Source organism: Antechinus flavipes, chromosome 4 (genome assembly GCF_016432865.1).
Source record: "Antechinus flavipes isolate AdamAnt ecotype Samford, QLD, Australia chromosome 4, AdamAnt_v2, whole genome shotgun sequence".
In the NCBI taxonomy this organism is placed as follows: domain Eukaryota; kingdom Metazoa; phylum Chordata; class Mammalia; order Dasyuromorphia; family Dasyuridae; genus Antechinus; species Antechinus flavipes.
Genome location: NC_067401.1, coordinates 296641809 through 296660715, shown reverse-complemented (window position 1 = coordinate 296660715; position 18907 = coordinate 296641809). Strand labels below are relative to the sequence as shown.

At 33.0% G+C, this 18907-nt stretch overlaps 1 protein-coding gene across 1 annotated transcript in view; it reads right to left on the bottom strand.

The window, feature by feature from the left end:
* The window catches only part of RFX6 (regulatory factor X6), a 69899-nt gene extending 52414 nt beyond the window's left edge, over nt 1-17485 (bottom strand). The window contains exons 1-4 of the mRNA XM_051996729.1: nt 17272-17485; nt 16762-16921; nt 11289-11412; nt 8203-8264 (exon numbers count right to left, since the gene is read on the bottom strand). Coding sequence (XP_051852689.1) covers nt 8203-8264; nt 11289-11412; nt 16762-16921; nt 17272-17485 — 560 coding nt within the window. The remainder of the gene's footprint in view (nt 1-8202; nt 8265-11288; nt 11413-16761; nt 16922-17271) is intronic.
* Between the last annotated feature and the right edge of the window lie 1422 nt (nt 17486-18907).

Genomic DNA, 18907 nt, shown 5'->3' with positions numbered 1-18907 from the left:
CTCTGCAGGGGGAATTCTGCAGCAGTGAAGGTCGGAAGGAAGCAGGAGCACAAAGAACGGGAGAGAGAATATGGGCAACAGAGGCATCAAGCACAGAGGCAACTTGGAGGAAGTTGGGCATTGCAGTCTGTATGTCTCTGTGTGAGCAAAATTATTACTGGTCTATTGTTTTTGTAGCGCTGTACATATATATACATACACATAGGTATTTTACTAATAGCAATTTGGAATCCCTAGGAAATAACAATGTAAAGAAAAAGAAAAGTTGACTTGGAGTGTAGGATATTCAAAGAACAGTGGACTTATGATTACATTTTCATGCAGTACAAGGAAAGAACGCTATGTCTGATATGATGGACACTATATTCTGTGTTCAAAGAATATAATTTACATGGACACTATGAAACTCAACATAAAGATAAATATGATTGTTTGGTTGGAGAAGTGAGAAAAGATAAAATATTAAAACTGAAAAATACATTGACAACTCAGCAAAATACTTTTGTGAAGCAGAAGCAGCTAAATATTTCATCACTGTGAGCAAGTTTTCAAGTTGCCAAGCTAATAGCACACACTGGCAGACCATTCATGGAGGGAGAATTTGTTAAAGAATGCCTTCTTTCTGTTGCCAAAGAGATGTGTTCAAAGAAGGCCAATTTATTTAGTACAGTGAGTCATTCAGGACCTACAATTCCATGGAGGATTGAAGAAATGGGAGACAATCTGCATCAGCATTTGCAAAACTCCATAAAAAAAATTTCATATTTTTTCTTGGCACTCGACGAAAGCAATGATGTTTGTGATTCTGCACTACTTCTCGTTTTTATTCGTGGGATAAATGATTCTTTTGAAGTCATAGAAGAGCTTGCTGCACTGCAAAGCATCAAAGGAACAGCTATAGGAGAGGTTATCTATGGTTTGCCAAACTATGAATGGTTTGGAGCTGGACTGGGCTAAACAAGCCAGCATGACAACTGATGGTGCTCCTAGCATGGTGGGGGTCTAAGAAAGGAGTAATTGCTCACATTAACCAAGAGATGGACAAACATAACCATTCTGCCTCATCCACCAACAAGTGCTGTGTAGTAATCACTGAAGTGGGGCTCTGTTATGAAATTTATGGTATCATATGTTAACTTCATTAGAATTAATGCACTAAATCACAATTTCAGGAATTTCTGTCTGAGTTAAATGTTGAGTATGAAGATATTCTATGTTACACAGAAGTCCATTGGCTGAGTCGAGGGAGAGTTTTGAAATATTTCTTACTTTCACAGATTACAACTTTTCTGCTTTCAAAAAACAAAGAAGTACCAGAGCTCAATGATGCAGAATGGAAATGGCACCTTGCCTTTCTGACAGATGTAACAGAGCTACTTAACAATTTCAATATGCAACTTCAAGGAAAGGGGAAGCTCATCTGTGATATGTAATCACATGTCAAAGCATTTGAAGTAAAATTAGGCCTCCTCATCAAACAAGTGAAGGAGGAAAACTTCTGCCATCTCTCCACAACTTAAAATTTGTTAACGGAAAAATCGCTGATTGCATTCCCAAACAAAACATGTGTGGATTCACTGGAAAAATTGCAAAAGGAGTTCCAATTTAGATTTAAAAAGCTTCATCTCCATGAACAGGACATACAGCTTTTCCGTAACCCATTTTCTACTGACACTGAAAATGTGGATACAATTTACCAAATAGAACTGGCTGAACTGCAGAATTGTGACTCTCTGAAAGACGCATTCAAGTCAAGCAGCCTTCATAATTTCTATGCATCTCTCCCCTCTGAGACATATCCTCATCTCAGGAACCATGCACTCAAAATGGCAACCATTTTTGACAGCACTTATGTCTGTGAACAGACTTTTTCTAGAATGAAACATTTGAAATCTCCAACCAGATCAAGACTAACAGATGCACACTTGAATCACTTGTTACGTCTGGCAGTGACAAATATGGAATCAGACATTGACCATCTCAGTAGCCAAAAGCAGGCCCATAGTTCCCATTGAAATACTGGTAAGTTTGTTGATTTAACTTTACTTCATTTTAAATATTGCATTTGTCTCCATTTTGTTTCTTCACTACAAAATAAGATATATGCAGTGTGCATAGGAATTTGTTCATAGTTTTTGTTTTTACTATAGTCTGGCCCTCCAACAGTCTGAGGGACAGTGAACTGGCCCCCTATTTAAAAAGTTTGAGGACCCCTGGTTTAAAGCATTGAGAGGCTGTCATTTGGCCAGGGTCATATAATCAATAACTCAGTTATTCTTGATTCTGAAACCAGCTCACTAGAAAACTGTAAGCTTGTCTCACTAGAAAACTAAATTATTATCAACCAATCAAAAGTAATTAGCTTTTTCCTGCTATATTATGTACTACATTCTACTAATTTAACTGGGTTTTTACTAAGCTGTTGGAATGAAATTAAGACTTTTTAAAAATGGGAAGATTGCAAGCCCCTTTGTGTCACAGAATGCATGTTACATTTCCTTAACATCCTGACTAGTACATACTTGATGGCTCAATAAATATTTGAATAGTTTTGATTGATTACCATTATGAATTTCACAATTCTAATCATTACAAATGCTATGCAGAACAAAATAAGTATGTGATTTTTCCATGGAAGCTAATATGGCAACCAAAAGGGATTATCAAAATAAAATTATTTGTATTAGTTACTAAATTAAATTAACAAGCATTTATTAAGAACCTACATGCTAAGCACTCTTACTTCATATTGAAGATCCAAAAAGAAGAAAAAGATAGTCCCTATCCTTTTTTTTTTTTTTAATGGAAGATATTTTTTTTTATTTAATGATTGATAGTCCCTATCCTAAAGGAGTTTGCGATGTATTGGGGGAAACAATAGTAAACTAAAGCTGATTGTCATCATTGTCTTTAAATTTTAATTTTAATTTGATGTTTCATTGTGGCATAGAGTGACCAAAGTGGAAATAGCACCTCAACCAATGTGTGTATGTATGTGTATGTATATATATATATATATATATATATATATATATATATATATATACTGTAAATTATCTTAAAACAAAACAGTGATTTTTTAAAAGTCCCATCCCATCCCATCCCAAACCCTCATCACTAGCATAGTACTTTGCATGTGGTATGTATTCAATAAACATTTTGAATTGAACTATCTTGGATATAGTAATTACTCAATAAGCATCTTGAATTGAATTGAAAATTTCAATAGTGGATCATTGACTCATTTTATTATTATAATATCTGATGTTTCTATTAGTGTTATAAAATATGTTGGGGTAGGTAGGCGGTGCAGTAGATATAGTAATAGGCCTGGAGTCAAGAAATCTCATCACATTTCTAAGTTTAAATCTGACTTCCTGGCAGTCACTCAATTCTGCCTCAGTTCCTCATCTGTAAAATGAGCTGGACAAGGAAATGGCACATCACTCTAGTATCTTTGTCAAGAAGACCCCAAATAGGATCACAAAGAATCAGACATGACTGAAACAACTAAACAACAAAAACATAAAATATATAAAATTCTTTGCATTCATTCTATCACTGTAGCTTATATTTAGTTGCATACAAGTTTATATTTATATTAGAGTCTTTCTATAATATTTATTATATTAATCATATTGTCTCCATTAGGTTAATGATTTAGGAGATTTTAAACAAAGTAAAAGTGAACTTTTTTGCAATAAAATTAGGGTTAAATGATTTGCTTAGGGTCACACAGACAGTATTAAGTGTCCTAACTTCAGTGCCTGTGTTCTGTCCCCTGCACCATCGAGCTGCCCCCTAACTTTTCTGTCAATTAGACAAAAACACAAATTTTCTGGCCCTCTACAATATGGTTACTAATTACATTTCCAATCTTATTTTGTATTTTCCCATTCCCATGCTCTACATTTCAGATACTCAATATCTTATCCCCAACTTCCATACATAAGCATCCTCTATGCCTGGAATGCTTTCCCTTTTTCAACTATTCTCAAAATTTTTACTTCTTTCTAAAGACTCCATTCAGGTACTACCATGTTTGTGCTACCTTTCCTAATACCGCTCATTCTTGCTGTTATTATGTTCTCTTTTTTTTTAATTACCTAATATTTAGGTACTGTACCTCCCCAGTAGAATGTGAGCTTCCTGAAGACAAGAGTTGTATTTTATTTGTCTTTGCATTCCTAGAACCTAGTATTTGCACATAGAAATCACTTAAGAATGATTCATTGAATAAAATTGATCTTTACATTTATATAATACATTGTAAAGCATAATGCCTGGCTTATAATAGATAATAAATCCTTGTTGATTAATTATAAACCTTAAGGTAGTATGTAAATATGATTAATTATGTTGTTTCCACATGAATGTCAATGTATTTTCCTGATTATTTTTTTGAATTTCTTTGTTTTACTAAATGCACTAAAAGGGCATGGCACAGGGGATAGATTGCCAGGCCTAACTAAAGTCAGGAAGAGTCATCTACCTGAGTTGAAATTTGGCCTCAGATACTTATTAGCTAGATATGTGACCCTACACAAGACACTTAATTTTACCTCAGTTACTGATGTATAAAATGAGTTGGAGAAAAAAAAAAGCAAACTCCAGTATCACTACCAAGAAAACTCCCCCAAAAGGAATTACAGAGTCAAACATATCAGAAAAATGATTAAACAACAACAAAAGGCACAGATTCAGGATTATTGTTTGCCCTTCATTATCAAAAAGGACCATAACATCAGGGAGGTAATGCCATGACACACAAGTGAGTTGGATTTAAGTGAGAGACATTCAGGAAGGTGGGGCACAAAACAGCTATCAAACAAAGCTCTGAAATAATTTGCAATATCAACAATAATGAATTCTGCTTGCATGCTAATATTATCTTATTTATTCAGATACAATTTAAGTTGGTGCTTTTCTTGCTGGCTGTTATCTCCTTTAAAAAAAAATTTGATTGTGTCTTCTGATAAGTTGAAAAAATAAATTCCCTGAATATTTTTGCAATGATTTTTTAACTTTTTAATTTGCACTAATTTAACTTAATTATTAAGATTTACCATCTTAATAACTGTAATTATCATTTTAGTACGCACATGCAGTATTCATTTATAGTTAAGCTACACTCTGAATGAATTTTTTCTCTCAGGCCACAGCAACAGTCTTTACAATTTATGTCAATAAAGCATTAAATGGAAAACCACTTGTTGAATTAGGCTGTGTCTACACACAAACTGACTTGGGTAAATTTAATGAAACAACTAAATCCCAAATCTTCACTGGATTCAATAAAAATAACAAAGCATCCATTTGTTTATTTCTCCTTTTTAATATGTTATGCCAAGCAAATGCTTTCATTGATTTTTTTTTCCTTTTCACTTGATTGTTCAGCTGTCACACAGACATGGTTTTAATATGCCATTAGCTTAAACTTAGAGCCTTACTCACTTGTTTGATCTAAATGACTGAGTAGAAAAGAAACACAGAAGTTCCATTAGCTCTCAGGATTTTGCCTTTTCTTACAGGTTTCATCACAAGAAAACATGAACACTTGACATACAAGATTTCCTTCCACTTGTCTCCATTTTCTTAATGATTATTTGACCTACTTCAGCTATCATAAGTGGAAAATAATCAACTTTGGTTTTGTGAATTGGCAAAATATTAATGGAAAAACTACATGAATTCATAGGTACTATCATTCAAAAATTATGGAGGCTCCATTGACAAATTTAGTTTTCTCCCTTAGCATTATATTACTTGTTGTTTTAACTCAGCTCAAGACTTGAATCTATTGCTTGTCTATTTTGCATCTTATATAAATAACATTTTCTATATGACACAGGGGATAAAGCATTGAGCCTGGTGTTAGGAAGACCTGAATTGAAATCAGAACTCAGTTCCTAGCTATGTGATCCTGGACAAGTCACTTAACAACTGGTTTCCTCAACTATGAAATGGAGGTAATAAATGAACCTATTACCACGGTTGTTGAGAGGAATAAATGAGATAATATTTATAAAAAAAAAACTTTGCATATGGTAGTCACTGTATAAATGCTTAAACCCTTCTCCTTATCTTCCTCTTCCCTGTCAATATTCTTCTACCTGGCCTCCCCTTTGTCTTGCTCTAAAAATAGAAAAACAAAGAACCATGCAATTTTAAGACAAAAGGGATTTGAAAGAATATGTAGTGCAACCGCTCCTTTTTTTAGAGTTTAGCTAGGTGTCTCAATGGTTAGAACATAAGCCCTAGAGTTAGAAGAACCTGAATTTAAATAGAGTCTTTGATACTTATTAATTGTGTGACTCAAGTCACTTAACTCTGCCTCAAAAAAAAAAAAAATGAGGAACTGAATGCCATAGAGTAAAAGGAATTACCTAACATCACTCAGGCTATAAACAATCTATTTGGAATTTGAATCCAAATCTTTTGATTCCAGTGCTCTTTTCTCCACACTACATTACCAAAATCTGTTTATATGTATGTGTGTATATGTGTGTACACATGTAATGCCATTTCTTTATAGATTTACTTCACCTCTCTAATGGTGATTTCTTTATAGATTTCCCTCACCTACTTGGTTTTACCTCTTCCCTTTTAAAATGTTGCTGTGTTGATATATTGAAATACATCAGTCAATAATATGAATAACAGAAAAGATTTCTCTTTCTCTAATATCGCTGATAAGAAATTAGATAATCAAGATAGTATCTTCAATTTTTCAATTTAATTATATTCAAGATAGCTCTAATATTAAAAATATTCAGAGAGGAAATTATCTTACTGACAACAGTTTCAGTAAAAGTATAACTAAGTTCATGATACTACTGTTTTAAAAAAAAAGCTATAATTTATAAATCAAAGTAATTCATATCTTAACAAATTTGTTTTTCCTTACATTATCAAAATGTCAAATTTATCTGATTCACATCATCACAATAAATACCAAAATTGCTATCAAGGCAGAAAGAGTCCAAATTATCAAGGATGCTTTATTCTTAGGCAAAACTATAGTACTTAAACAGCCAGGTTCCCTGAAATCAAGACATGTTGCCTACTTCAAGCTAAACAGTGAACTGTTCACTATGCTACAATGGACCAAGTTAATGATTTATCTTTAATCCTAAATGCTCCACTGAGGACTAATTGACTTGCATATGTGTTTGCCTATAAGAGTTCAATGAAACTATGTATCTCCTAGATCACAATCCTCTTGTCCATAGTGAAAGTCAAGGAACAATATCTCTCTGAGTTTGTCTTTCTTTCCAATGCCTAACCAACTCCAGACCTTCTCTTTTTAATCCCAACATAATCCAGTAGCATGAGTAAATGTGTAATGAGATTCAAATAGTTAAGGGGAAAAAAAACAGAATTTTCTTCCTTTCCCCAAATAACATAACCAAGAAAATTCTATTACCATTTTTAGAGAATAGGAGGAAAGATAAGATTTCCCTCCAAAGAGGAAAGAAGGAAACATGGAGGACTTTATTCTATGAAAAAGAAAATTCCAGTTCCAGAAAAGAAAAAAGAGACAAAAGCTACAAATGAAGAACAGAGTGAGGACTTTTTGTAAGCCTATCCTCATTTTGAAGAGTTCTGCAAAGCTTTCTGACACTTCTTTTAAGCCTTTACTCCATAACTGAGCTCCTATTTTTTGAAAAACAAATATAGTCTCATTCATTAAAAGCAACTGTTACCAGTTTCAGTATGTGCTTTAAGATTGTCCAAAAAAGCAAATAATTCTGTCCTATTTAAAAAGTAAGCTCAACACAGCTTTCATTTTTTTTCAGGGAAAATTTTGTCAACTCTTGATATACCAACAATATTTCAATTGAACCATCATTTTTAATCACCAATAAGAAGATACCGTGCTAAAATACTGAAACAAAAATAAAAACTAGTTCCTATCTTTAAGAACCTTACATTCAACAGAAGCATTTAAAGAATTTCAAAAGTGGGTGAGATATAAAGGACCTAAATTCATTTGAATTTTTATTTTTATCTTAATGAAATATTTCTCCAAAATCCATTTTTGCCCTTCCTCCATTTCTTGAAATAACTAAAACCTAACCTTGTCAACAAGAAACCACATAGTTCTACCTGGCTATTTTGCCACTTACAAAAATAAAAAGTATTAAGTATATTTTTTCCATATATGTGGACACATAAAATGTATACACTAGTGTAGCTTACTTTGAATGGCCTCTGGTCCCAAGTCGCCTTGTGGTAAGGAGAGGAAATTTCTGACGAATAGTCTAAAGAGAAAATTGATAGTTTTCATTGTAATAATAGCTAGCATTTACATAGTACTTTAAAGTTTGCAAACTATAGGTGATTAAGAGAGACAGAAAAGAGAGAGAGAATAGATTATTTTCATTGATCTTTACAACACTATAAGGTAAATATTGTTATTACTATTATTTACTATTCCAACCTCTCTAAATCATCTTTTATATTCAAATCATGTATACCTTTTGGCCTTATTTTGATATATAGTGTGAGATTTTGGAATTATACCTAGTTTCTGACTACTATTTTCCAGTTTTTTCAGCAGTTTTTGTCAAATTATGTTTTAGTTCCAAAAAGTTTGGATCTTTGGATTTATCACATACTAGATTACTATAGCCATTTACTATATCATTTGCACTAATCTATTCCACTGATCTACCCCTCTATTCCTTAGCCAGTATCAGATTGTTCTGATAATTACTGCTTTATATATACTTTGCTAAACAACCTTCTTTTACATTTTTTCAATGATTCTCTTGATATCCTTGAGTTTTTGTTCTTCCAGATAAATTCTGTTACTATTTTTTCTAGCTCTATAAAATAATTTTTGAGAGTTTGATTGATATTGATAATGAATAAATAAATCAATTTAGGTAGAATTGTCATTTTTAACTATTTAGGCTTAACCTACGCATGAGCAATTAATATTTTTCCAATTGTTCAGATATGAATTTATTTGTGTGAAAAGTGTAGTTGTGTTTTATAGTTGCATCATTATTAATTATTATCCTTTCTATTTTAAAGAGGTGGAAACTAAAGCTGAGAAGCCTAGGATTACATAGTATCTAAGACAGAATTTGAATTCAAGTTTTCTTGACTCTAATTACATTTGCTCTCTGTATTAAAAGACAGTTGTTTTGAGAGACAATGTGTCTTCTTTGATGGTCGCTCTGTATCATTTACCTCAATAAAAGAAATATCAAATAATTCAACTAGTTACTCTTGAAAAAAAGTGATACCATGTACATAATGATAATAAAGATGACCATGGTAAGGGGTTATGCTTTTTCAGATTTATGTATTCCTATGCCCTTGACACTATTTAAAAGACAGACCAAATTGTTTAGATTCTCAGTATTAGATTCTTCATTTCATTCCAAAGAAACAATTCTTGCTTTGTTTATCCTCTTGGCAAGAAGATTTGTATTTTATTTAGCATCATTCTGTGTATATGAAGTTATATACAGCTGCAATGGATTCTTCCCAAACCCCAGACTTTGATGAACCACTCCTACTCCCAACCTTGCTGTTCCCTTTCTGATTTCCTGTAATTGCTTCTTGTAAAGACATTAGAATAGTCATCGCATGATCTGTGTTCACATCCCCTCCTATTGACTATTTGTATTACTTTAAACAAATCACAACTTCTTTGGATTTTGTTTTCTCATCTGTAAAATGAGAAAGTAGGAAACTAGATCATTTCTAAAATCTTTTTTCAATTAAAAGTCCTGTGATCAGACAGAAATCTTTCCCTTTTTTAGTAATTTTTTTCCATTGTTGCTAAATATTTAGACAAAGAATTACTTTCCATAGAAAAGAGAATTCTATATCCTTAGAACATCTTTAGAAATCATTTAATTCAGACCATTTATTTTTAATAAATAAGGAAACTAAACTCCATAGAGTTAGGCAATTTGCTAAAGATTCTGAAGAAGTTTTTTAAGATTTGGGTCACAAATTTTATATCTCATATAATCTGAAATCCAAATTCAAAAATCCAAATTCAAATGTGTAGAGGCCATATTTTTCACAATATATAAACTTTAGATCTCAGGCTTCTTCAGAATGTCAAAACTTTCTGATTATACAAAATATTATTGGAAACTCAATGAAAATGGATTTTCCCTAAGAGATTTACATTGTTTTATGATTCTAGAGCTGGCAATGAAATAGCAGGGCTCAAATATTTCAATATTATTGCAACCAATTTTGTCAATGTGGTAAAGAGCATCTTATTTTTAAAAGTGAGGAACATTGAGCAAAATCCAATAGAAAACTTATAAAATTTTAGGAGTTTTCCAAGTCTATATACAGGTTTTCAAATGAAAATATGAGGAGACCATCCAAATAATGCACTATTTAAAATTATTTAACACTTCTAGATAATACCAATAATCTAACTCAGTAACTAGGTGATGCAATGAATAAAGTGTAGGGTCGGGAGTCAGAAAGACCTAAATTCAAATCCAGACTCAGATACTTTCTAGCTGTATAACTTTATGAAAATCACACCCCCATTTGCCTCAATTTCTTCCTCTATAAAATGGAGAATGAAAAGGAAAACCTCTGCAGTATCTTTGCTAAGAAAACATTAAATGGGGTCAAAAAAAAGTCAGATGCAATTGAAATTAATGAACAGCAAATACATGGTTAATATTTCATATTTGCGTAATTTAAGTACTTATCTCCACTCTCCACTTTGACTATGCAGATATAGTAACCCTAACGAGATTTTCAACAAATTTCTCTTTGAAACAATACATCATACTTAAAGAAACTTATCTAGAGGACAAGGGAAAGGACTTGAAAAAGTCCATACTGGCTTCTTTAGTTGCTTTAAACAGTTCACCAACATTTCAATGTGTCATAAATTTAAAATTGGAAGGAACCCCAGATTCCATGTTAACCCAATTTCCTTATATTATAAAAAAGAAACTGAAGCTCACTCTAAGTGATTTCCCTTAGATCATACTAGTCATAGCTATCAGAGATGATATTTGAAACCAAATCTTTTAACTTTACAGCCTGGTTTCTTATACTGCTTCATACTGCCTCAATTTGGTTAAGCATCTTCAAAAAGGAAAGCTCCAAAATGCAAAATTATTCCAGAGGATCTACTCGAAAGGCCTCATGTACACTCAAAAAATGGTTAAGATTTTCATAAGTAGAGTGCTACAAAATTCATTAAATGATATGACATTTGATATACCAAAGAATGAACAAATTTGTTAAATGATATACAGAAGTATGAACAGAAGTATGTATGTTACCTTTCCAAATGTGGCTGCACAGGCAGGCTCCAACTTCTCTTTCCTGCAGAAATCCAAATAATGTGCATAGAGGATGCACCGCGGTAAACACACACCTTCACATACAATGTAATTTTCTTCAAGCCTGTAAAGAATAGTAATATTGAAAAAAATCTATTACTTTTAACCATTTTTCCTATTTCCTCCTTTTTTTCTTATACACTGGATCACAGGATCATGTGACTATAATCTACTTTCAATTTTGCTTAGAAGAGAGAAACTATTCAAAGATACCCTTAGAAGAACTGCATTTTCAACATTCCCATCCCCTAATTTGGCAGATGAGGAAATAAATATCCTGAAAAGTTAAGAGACCTGCCCAACACCAAGCAACTAGTAAATTACCCCACCAGGATTTGGACCTTGGTCACTATGACTAAAGAAAGTCTTTTTTAAAAATAGTTATCTTCAACTTTATAACACATTCTTCAAACTTGATCAGAGATATAGATGATATTATAGTCTAAAAAATTAAGATACCTTTACTTCCTTGAGAGACATATAAACTAGGGAGCTTTCCTGTGCACTCATTTGTTTTCATGGCATCTAAGTGGCACAATGGCTAGAGTGCTGGAGCTGCAGGAAAGAAGATCTGAGTTCAAATTCTACTGCAAGACACTACTTTCTACTTTAGTTTTCTTGTCTAGGAATATGGGTAAAGGATATGAATCGATAGTTTTCAATGGAAGAAATTCAAGCTGTCAACAATAAAAAGTTACAAATCAATAATAGAGAAATAAGCTCAAATTAAAGTGATTTTGATGTTGTGCTCCATATCTATCATATTGGTAAAAACAACAAATGTTGAAATTCTTGTAGGAAGACAGGCACATTATTTCTCTTGTGGTGGAGCTATGAATTAATCCAACCATTCTGGAAAATAAATTGGAACTATGACCAGAAAGTTACCAAGCTGTACATACCCTTTTTTGTGCATACCCTTTAACTTAGCTATATCTCTACTAAGTTTATTGCTCCAAATAAATTTTTTTAAGTAGAAAAATTTCTATATATACAAAAATATTTGGAACAGCTCTTTTCATGGTAACCTACTGCTAGAAAATGGTTTCACAAATTGTGGGAGATGATTATAATGAGATGTGATTGCAATATAAGAATGATGAAATGAATAATATTTGAGGAAACTTAGAAGCCTTTTATGAACTAATGTAGAGGGATGGGAACAGAACTAGAAGAAGAATTTATACAATGATAACATAATAAAAAATAGCTTTGAAAGATTTTAGGACATTGATTAGCACATTGACAAATCAAGTCTCCAAAAAAGTGAAGATGAAATATGCCGCTGTCTTCCCAACAGAGGGGTGATGGACTTAAAATGCAGAAAGAGATATACAGTTTTAAGACATGGTTAACATGGGATTTGTTTTGCTAGATTACATAACTATGTATTAAGGGATTTGGTTTTTAGGTGTTTTTTTTAATTTGCTCAGTTCAGAAAAGTTTCAGGAGGAACAGACTTGAAAAATAAAAATAACAAACTATTTTTTTAAAAACTGCTTTCATTTTAGGCTTTATATGCCACAAAATAATAATAGCATTTATGCATAAAATACATTGAGTACTTTACATATGTCATCTCATTTGATCCTCAAGATAATTCTGTGTAGTAGATGCTATTTTTATCTTCTAGATAAGGAAAATGAAGCAGAAAGGGGACAAGTGACGTAATAGAACTGAACTCAGATTTTCCTGACTTCACTCTATCCATTGTGCCACCTAGTTACCATAAAAATAAATGAGGACAGCATAGTAAGCATTCCAGTTAATATTTCACAAAGAAGTAAAAGTATCCCTATATTTAAACCATAATATCATCTATATTTCTGATCAGGCTTGAAGAATATTCTGAAAAAAAACTATTAAGAAGAGGCATATTCTAGTCATAGTAGCTAGAGGTCAAATTCTGCCTCTGCTACTTACTAGCTGTGTGATTTTGTATAGCCACTTAACCTTTGGGGACCTTTATTTCCTCATCAGTAAAATGATGGCATTGGACTAGACATCTCCAAGGTTCCTTTCCAGTTCTAGCCATATGACCCCATGATCCAACAACTTTAACGATTTCCTGGATTTATAGATGGCCAATACTTGCATCTCTTGCTTTTCTTTTCAAACCCTTGAAGAGATTATTTCTCATTTTAAAGATAATAGTACAGAAAATGAATTAATTTATGAACTAAATAAAAGTAAACTCATGACTTTCTATTCTGGAAGGAAATGGATGAATTCTACAATTTTTTGTAAGAAGTGCTGTGCATTTCTGTTCTAACTAGCTTGTTTTCTAGGGCAATAAAATGCCTTATAAAGCCCAATTTCTTAAACTATGATTCATGATTCCATATGAGGTCTCATAATTGAATATGTGAGTCATAAAATTATTATTTATTATTAGTAATTGTTTAATTTAAACATCTACTTCATATACCTATATACCTAAGGTCACATAAAAATTTCTTAGGTGAAAAGGAGTTGTGAGTGGAAAAAGTTTAAGAAGCCATGCTATAAAGGACTCCAAATGAAAAAATTGTAACTTCAGTCCTATACATTAAAAATTGTAAATAAACATTGATAACTGAAAATGAATCAACTATATTCGAACATTAACAGTTAAATGAAGAACATATAAATTCAAGGGGCAACATAGTGGTCAATGCCTTGGTTCTAAAATTAGAAGACAGAGTTCATTTAAATGTGTAGATAGCAAAGTATTTTTTCAAATTCTTTGGTATGCCATTTCTTCTTTAATTCAAGCACGGATCATTATGAAAGTAAAGAATAAATAAGGAAGTAAAATACTTTCCCCCATCCATATTAACTTATTTGGAAGAAAAAAAAAAACCATTGGCCTTAATTTTGTGGACAGTTCAAATATCTACTTGAATTTGCTAATATAAATCTAACCAAAATCTCACCTTTCTAATTTACTAGCTATATAACTTAACTTCTCTGGGTCTGTCTCTTCATTTATAAAATGAAGAAAAACAATGGATAGAGTACTGGATGTGGGACCTTTCTATTAAAAGATGGGTTCAGACACATTAGCTGTTTTGACTCTGGAAAAGTCATTTAGTCCTGTTTGCCTGTTTCTTCATCTATAAAATGAGCTCGAGAAGAAAATGGCAAATCACTCCAGTATCTTTGCCAAGAAAACCCCAAGGTCATGAAGATTGAATCCATCTAAATACTTAACAACTAGTAAAATAACAAGAATGAGGGAACTGAATCAGATTGTCTCTGAAAAAAAAATTTAAGTATAAATCATAGAACTGAGAAAACTCCAAGATTCTATTTCCAATTATACTAAAAACTCAATATAAGGGGGCAGGAAAAAAATCACTTAAATCAGTAACTTAGGATGAGCATACAATTGCAGTTTAGAACTGTAAGGGATCTTGAACATCTTTTAGTCTAATCACTTCAGGAAAGGAGATATTAAATGGCTTGCCTAAGCTCACAAAGATTGTATAAGGCTGAATAAGGATTTAAACCCAGGTTTTCCCCTCCAAAACCAACCCTCTTTCCCATATACCATATTGCTTCCCTAAACTAGTAGATTAATGATATCTGCATTATTGTGAAAGTAAGAAGATTATTGTGGAATAATTTAACCTGAAATTGGGTGTAATCTCCCAAAAATTCAGATTTAAATTTTTTATTAGCTTAAATGAGAAGTCAGTTATGATATTCATTACTCTATCTTCTTTTAAAAAAAAATCACTTGGGCCTATGTTGAAAGTTAAAATAATGTTTGTTATTCAGCATAATAGCAAAATACTTGGATGAAAGTTATGAAGGCAATCAACCAGATTTCTTTTGCCAAGAGGACAATTCAGTGCTTCTCATCCTCATTCTGTAATAATCCAAAGTATAATTAATTAACGATTTATTTCAAATTATGAAAAATTTTCAAAAATAAAAATTCTTTTTTGATGTAAAAATTGTCTTTTATCAGGAATCTTATTATAAGAAACAGGAGAGGGTTGTTATTAAAATAACTTTTGCATTGCTAAAAAGAATCATTATACAAAGCAGGTATATGTTTAAAATACCTGGCATTGTAGAGGCAGAGCTCACTGACTGAACTTTTCTCTTGTCACTAGTTTGTTTCTTGTTCTTGTATAATTTCTGTATTCATGAATAATTTAAATGTGTGGATAGCAAGGTCTTTTTGAAGTAAAAAAATTCATAAAGAAACAAAATTCTTTTCCCCATCCATATTGACTTAATATTTGAAGTAAAAATAACTTTGGTCTTAATTTTTCAGACAGTTGTTTAGCAATAGTCCTTTCTAAATAACCCATTCAGACAAGTTTACTGTAAGTTTATTGAGCATATGCTTTAAATGTGGATTCTTTATGGTACTGCAAATTTAAAAAAAAAACTTGTTCAAGAAGTTAAACTAAAATAAAAGAAGAATGTAAGTATCTTATGCTATGGTGTTTTACATTATTCTCCTATTACTTTTGAATTCCTATGTTCCTCTAATACATGGTAATAACCAATTTTTAAAGTTGCCACATTCATTTTCAATATATGATTATTACAGCTAAATGAATTTATATTTAGCAGTTAGCATATATAACATAAATATATTTTATTAGTTAATTAATAGGAAGAACTTCAAAATAGAATCCTGGATTTAAAGATAGAAAGGACCTTAGAAATAATCTAATTCAGTCTTCTAATTTTTAAAGTGAGAAATCTAAGGTTCAGAGACCCTGAATGCTTCTCCAGTGTTACACAGACAGTAATGGCAAAGTCTGAATTTTAACCCAAGTCTTTGACTCCAGATCTGCACTTTGTTAACTCAGCCACAGTGAATATCCCCTCTCTCTATCTCCTTCAATCTTGAATACTTTCATTCTCAATCCCATATGCCATCCATAATTTTTCATTCTAGGGATGCAATTAAGATTCAATATATTAGTCTCTATTAATATAACCCTATTACCTAAATGAGTCACATTTTTATACAAAGCATAACATAAACTATTTAAAAATAAATCCAGACTGCATAGTCTGGCAATTTTGAATGAAAATAAATGTTACAGTTTTAAACAAGATAAAAGCAAAAAAAAAATCTCTGCTTTGTTAATGATAACACCTAAAATATATACAGGACTTGAAATTTTATAATATGCTTTTTACATAATTAAATAGAAAAAAATTCTTGCATTCAAAAATGAAAAAGTGAAGTTTCTTATGTTTTCTTGCAAATTATGTTTGTACTATTGTCTGCTTTTACTTTGTACCAAAAAAAAAAAATCAGTGATGGCTTTTTAAAGATAGAGATATCCTGTTTAGCTCTCAAACTGTTCTTCAGAATAAATAAAAGAAAAAAAATGAAAACATTAGACTTTTGAGTAGTACAGATGTATAAAGGTATACCTGTACTCTATAATCTCCTTACCACTGCAGAGTGAGCTGAGTCTGTTTCTTTTTATCTTTCATGATCTGGGTGATGGTTTTCTTCTGGGACAAATGTGGCTCAGGTGCTTTCACTTTATTATCTTGAATATCCGCATCCTCTTCGGATGAGGAAGAAAGATGATCATTGCTGAGGTGCATTTCTGATTAGGAAAAATACATTTTGAGAAATTAAGAAAAGCACTTCATGACATCAATTATTTGGTTTATAAGTGACTATTCTCCTCAACTGGTGTGAGTAGTAATTGCAGACCATGATAACTCTATAGTTCCGTCTCTCAATAGTTTAAAAGCATCCTTCTGCAGTATATAGATGTATGCATAAACCGATATTAAGAAATATATGCTAGAATGCATTTGATTCTCTATTTGTAACATTATGCAAATAGGTCCTATATTCAAGCTGAAATAACTTCGGGTCCTTCTGCACGCTCAGGACTACAATCTACTACCAAGGTCCCAGTATCAACCCCTGAAAGTCTGAAAGGCTCACCTGCTTTGATTCCAACAGACAGCCCCGGCTCCTCTGCTTCCTCCCCGATACCCCGAGAGTTTACAGATTGCCCTTCCTCCGAATAGGCGAGCAAACCCTTGGCCAGCAGCTCTACGTAGCATCCCTCCTCTTGGAGCCCGGGAGTAACTTTTGGAGAAGGTTGTCCCTGCAGGAAGACGCCCTCCTGCTCCGGAACCTTGGGAGTTCTCTTCATGGGCATAGTTCAGAGGCGCAACGGGCGCCCATACAGACAAAATCACAGAGTTGGGACCCTACGAGATGGGTCTGTGGGCGGAGACAGGAAAAGGGGCGGGAATCAGGGAGGTGGGTGGGGTGAAATAGGGTGCGAGGTGGGGTGGTGGCTTCGGAATCCCAGACTGGTGCCCTCGCCTGAAGAAGTACTCCAGGAAAATTGGAAAATGAAGCTTGTCTAAAGAGTGGAAGCAGCTATCTTGAGGACGTCTCAGATGAATGAATCAAGTTTAGTTCTCCAGGGAAAGGGGTATAGACTACTTAGAAATTAATTCTGCTACTACTTTGGAAGTCTGCGTGCGCCCTGCAGACTAGCAACTGAAAAGAGACGGCTACAGTTACGCATCACTTTAAGAAGTCCTTTATCTGGCTGGGGAAGGATGCCTGACCTAACATGTACACGCTTATTGTTGGTGCTGAAGTTCCAATCCAGGCCGGAAAAATTAATTCATATCCCCTAATGCTCTTTTCCCTTCTCTTAATCCCCTTCTTTTTCCTCAGATGACAGAATTTTTGAGCTGAAAGGAACCTTAGAGACTATCTAGTCCAAGCTCTTCCTCTACTTGTTTTTCCTTGCTCCCCACTATCTTTTTTTTTCCTGATTCCTCTGCTTTTTCTTCCTTTTTTCCTCCTCCTTTTAGTCCCCCTCACAAAACACACACACACACACACACACACACACAACACACACACACACACACACACACACAGAGTTAATCACACTGGGGCCAGCCAAACCGAGCAGGGGAAACTCTGAGTGAAGTCTCACATCCCAGGGATCCACCCTGCTCCTATTCCTAGAGACATTAATGATTAACTTGGAAAGACAATTATTTCAGATTGTGTGAGTTGCTGAGGTGGGTGTCTCTGGTCTCCAAATTCTCCGTCTAATTTTGCCCTGAGGCGATCATTGTCTAATCCCTGGTTTAATAGGGGGCAAGGAAGAGACCTGATGATCTGTAAAATCTTTTCCTGACCTAACTTCTTGTGAGTACATGATATCATATGATATGGTATATTATATAAAATGTTATCATATAATAAGCTTCCTTTTCTATTATTTTCTGCTTCTTCTATTGAGGTAAGAAATAATTTAAGAAGAGATTGGAATGACATCTCTTTAATTAGATTCAGTTTAATTCAACTGGATTTGATACAACAAGCTTTAAGTAATGGAGGTGCTAGACATGTGTCCTGGGTGACACTCCATCTCATCTCATTTTTCTCTTGAACAGAGGACAATCTACTCTGTCTAACCACAATCATATATGCCCAGGACCAAAGTGTGCATAAGGATGAGGACAAAGAGTGAGAAAAGATGTTGGGATCATATACAATATTCTTCCAAAATGTATGAATAATATTTGCTTACAAATGAACATCA